The sequence below is a fragment of the Balaenoptera musculus genome, chromosome 4 (genome assembly GCF_009873245.2).
Source record: "Balaenoptera musculus isolate JJ_BM4_2016_0621 chromosome 4, mBalMus1.pri.v3, whole genome shotgun sequence".
In the NCBI taxonomy this organism is placed as follows: domain Eukaryota; kingdom Metazoa; phylum Chordata; class Mammalia; order Artiodactyla; family Balaenopteridae; genus Balaenoptera; species Balaenoptera musculus.
Genome location: NC_045788.1, coordinates 69,597,342 through 69,601,197, shown reverse-complemented (window position 1 = coordinate 69,601,197; position 3,856 = coordinate 69,597,342). Strand labels below are relative to the sequence as shown.

Below are 3,856 nucleotides of genomic sequence, written 5' to 3'. Positions count from 1 at the left end.
TCTTCAGCGCCTTCCCCTTCCCATCCCTGAGCCCGGCCTTCCTGGGTTTCCAGCCGGCCCCTCACCCTCAAAGCAGACGCGGGACTGGAGGAGGGATTTTGGCCAGGGATGGCACTTAACAAACTCCTTGGGGACCTTGATTCCCAGGGAAGAATGGCAGTGATGCAGTACGGATTGGGGACCCAGTCAGGCAGCCCAGAAAGAGGGAGATTATACAAACAGATGTAAAGACCCACTTAACAACATGTGTGAACCTGTCTACGAGGCTGGGACAGGATATGAGGTGCGAAGAATCCAGTTTCAACTTATCAGAAAAAGATGCCATCTCAATCTTGGTTTGTGTTTATTTTCCGCTGACCCTATGGGTGAAGATATCCTTGACCATTTCTCCATCTGAATATGTTCCAGCTCATCCGATGTTACATCACCAGCTTGAAAGGTATGGAGATCTCCACAAGGATTTGGAGAAGAGTCCTAATAGTTATTAAAATTCTGGACTAGATCTACTAGGAAATGTAGATGGACTATACGGCACTTGCCCAACAAACTGCTCAAGAAATTTTAGGTTACTATCAAGAAACATCAGTCTGGAAAGTGGTTAAGACTTCACTAATTTATTTGTGCATTTTTATTCCCCTTTGAGAAAAAGATAACTGTTTCCAACAAGGCTTCTAAAAAATTCCATGGAAATCTATATCGTGTTGAAGGAATAATTCCGGAATAAACATCTAAACTATCTGATTTCCTCTACAAACCTGAAAACAGAATTACATGGGACAAATCATTGAAAATGTACAACATGGTACAAAAAATTGATTCGGACACATTCATATGTCATACCATTACACAAAGTTTTGCCATGGGCTCAATATCCCTCCGAGACTTTATCGACTTAGTGTATTTGAAACACTATGAAAGGAATATGGACATTATCAGTTCTACTAGTGTGGATTTTCCAGCATATCCTCCATCTTCAAATTATATTCGTGGTTGTAACCATGCTTGTAGCTATATGTGTTCACCTCTGCCAGAGAACCCAGCGTATTCCAAACTAGTGATGTTTGTCCAGAAAGACATGAGAGGAAAATTGGCCCCATCAATAATTTAAGCAACCATGCCTTCCAATTTAGTAAGCTTCATCCTCAATGTAAAAGATGGAATAAAGGCAAACAAAATTCCATCAGGACGTGTATGGATGTCATCATAATGGGCAGTCATCACTCCTAAAGAAGAAATGAGGCCATTTAAAATCATGTGTGGCAGTTACTGCCTTTTACTTCTAAGTCAATATGCATAAATACTGTTACACTATTCTAAACAGTATTCTTTTTTTTTTTTTCTAAACAGTATTCTTGAACAAACTACTGAAGGTACTTTGTGAAAATAAGAGCTCATAGTTGTACAAGGGAAGCATTAAATATAGTTTTTAATCTCAAAAAAATAAATAAATAAATAAATAAATTTGGCAACACAATTAGATAGAGAAAGGCCATGATATTTAGTTTCCCTAAGCAGCTCTAAATCCTCATTTAGAATATACCACATTATTTCTATTTAAATACTAAGCACTTTTAGATGATCTGAAGAAGCCCATGAGGCCAGGGGCTCCTATAGATGTAGACCTGCGTTACGTCCTAGAAGGAAATCTCAAGAATGGCTGATTTTTTGAGGCAGATGACTTGTCCCAGGGCCATATAGCAAGGGGAGGGGAAACTCCACAGTAAAAATTGGACTGAACTGCTTGTTTCAGGGGGCCAGAGAGAGGGCATAGAGACTCAGAAGGGTGTAAAATGTGAGTAAGAGCTAAGATAAGGTAGAGGCAGGCAGGGAGCATCACTAGATTAACTAAGGCCAGAGAGAAATACCAGTTGATGGTAGATATTAGCTGCAATCAGTGACAAAGACATTGCCTCAGAAACCAGAGGAACCAGCAGATGGTACAAGGAAACCATGTGGATCTGCTGATTCTCCTGCCTTCCTCCATATCAAGATGTCACATAATCCCCTTTTCTCCACTCACACAAGCACCTCAAACTCCCAATCTTTTTTTTTTTTTTTAAACTGAGGTATAGCTGATTTGCAATATTATGTAAGATTTAGGTATACAGCATAATGATTCACAAGCAGATAATCTTAGAGAAACAGAAGCAAGGGAAAGGCAGGTAGTGTATTTTGCCTTAAAGTAGAACGTTATCTCTAGGAACTGTTTAAATCATTGCATCCGATTAGAATTTTTTTTTAATTTTGAAATTATCTCAAACTTAACAGAAGAGTTGCAAGTATCATACAAAAACTTTTCCCCCTCTGAACTATCTGAGAATATGTTGCTGACATCATACTTTTTTAACCCCCCCCCCACCAATACTTAATATGCCATATTTCCAAAAAACAAGAAAATTCTTCCCCATGACCACAGCACAACCATTAAAATCAGGAAATTCACATTGATAAATTGCCACCATTTCCTCCTCAAATTTCACCAATTGTCACAATAATGTCCTTTATCCTTTATAACAAAAGGATGCAGTTTGGAATCACACAATGCACGTCTCTTTAATTATTTCTATTTGAAACACTTTTGTGACCTTGAAGTTTTGAAGATTACTGCTTAGTTATTTGGTAGAATATCCCTCAATTTACGTTTCCTGATGTTTCCTCACAACTAGATCTAGGTTATTCATCTCTGGCAGGAATATCACAGGAGTGATGCTGTGTTCTTCTCATCGCGTATGATCTTCAATTTGTTCCATTACTGTTGATGTGCACTTTGATCACTTAGTTAGAGTCTGCCAGACTTATAAAGCTGATCCACTGTAAAGCTGATCTTTTCCCCTTTGTAATTAACAGGCATTTCAAGGTACCTTGAAATAATGTAAATATCCTCTTCTTCCTCACACTTTCAGTTTATTCATTTATTGACTCATAGTCAATGTGTACATAATGTGGCTTATAATCCTTTACTATCATTGCTTATTTCGATGCTCTGTGTCCTTCTGATGTGTCCCCATCATTCTTGGAGCACTTCCTTAGCTTTCTAGCACAACCAGATGCTCTAAGCTCTAACACCTACCCTGCTTGGACCCACCAATTTTTATTCCAGATCGAAATGGTCAGGAGAGGAAGAGAAGGAAAGGACAAGCTGGCAAGTTCCAAGTTCAAGCAGACAAGCTAATTTCTATCCTCATTAGCTCCCTATCCAACGTGTGGGATTTAAAAGGAGACAAAATCAACTGCTTACCCTCTGCTAATGTGAATGGGAGTGTGAAGAAATTTAAAACCTTGCTACCTGTATCTTATAAGGGAGACCTGTGTTCACAGCTCCCTAAGACTGTCAGTTCTTGGTTGGTTACTTATGTTACACCTTTTGTTCCTTCTTCTGTAGTGTTTAGCAACAGATCTTTGAAACAGAGCAGTAACATGAACCTGTTTTATGATCTTCAATAATGGAAGAACTGGTGACATGGTAATACTTTTCTAATGTCAGTTGGAGAGATGGCCACAAAAAGGAAGGTAGAACGGAGGAGTCACCGAAAAGGTAAACAAGCCCCAAACTCTGAAGTTTGTTTAGGGAAGAACAAATGATGGAGAAAACCAAGACTTGTCCAGAACCAAAAGGAGATCTGGGCTTAAGAAGCTTGAGAACCAGGGGACAGTGTAGCCTCCAATAGCAGCTTGTCACCACTTCTCCACTATTTCCTAGAGATTATGAGCCAGGGGGCAACACTTAGTACTTCTGTACTCTCAAAGGAGCTGCTTTTTAAAATGAAAATACACCCTAGGAATAATAAAATTTTAACAATATTTCTTCTCTAGAGAATGGCATTTTGAAAGATATTCATTATCTAAGTTTTTACGT

General features: G+C 38.8%; 1 protein-coding gene across 1 annotated transcript; it reads left to right on the top strand.

Moving 5' to 3' along the window:
- Positions 1-519: 519 nt before the first annotated feature.
- Positions 520-1,207, top strand: LOC118893996 (stAR-related lipid transfer protein 6-like). Its single transcript, XM_036849668.1, is given in 2 exon segments — positions 520-605; positions 817-1,207. Coding segments are annotated over 2 exon segments (477 nt in total).
- The last annotated feature ends 2,649 nt before the right edge of the window (positions 1,208-3,856 follow it).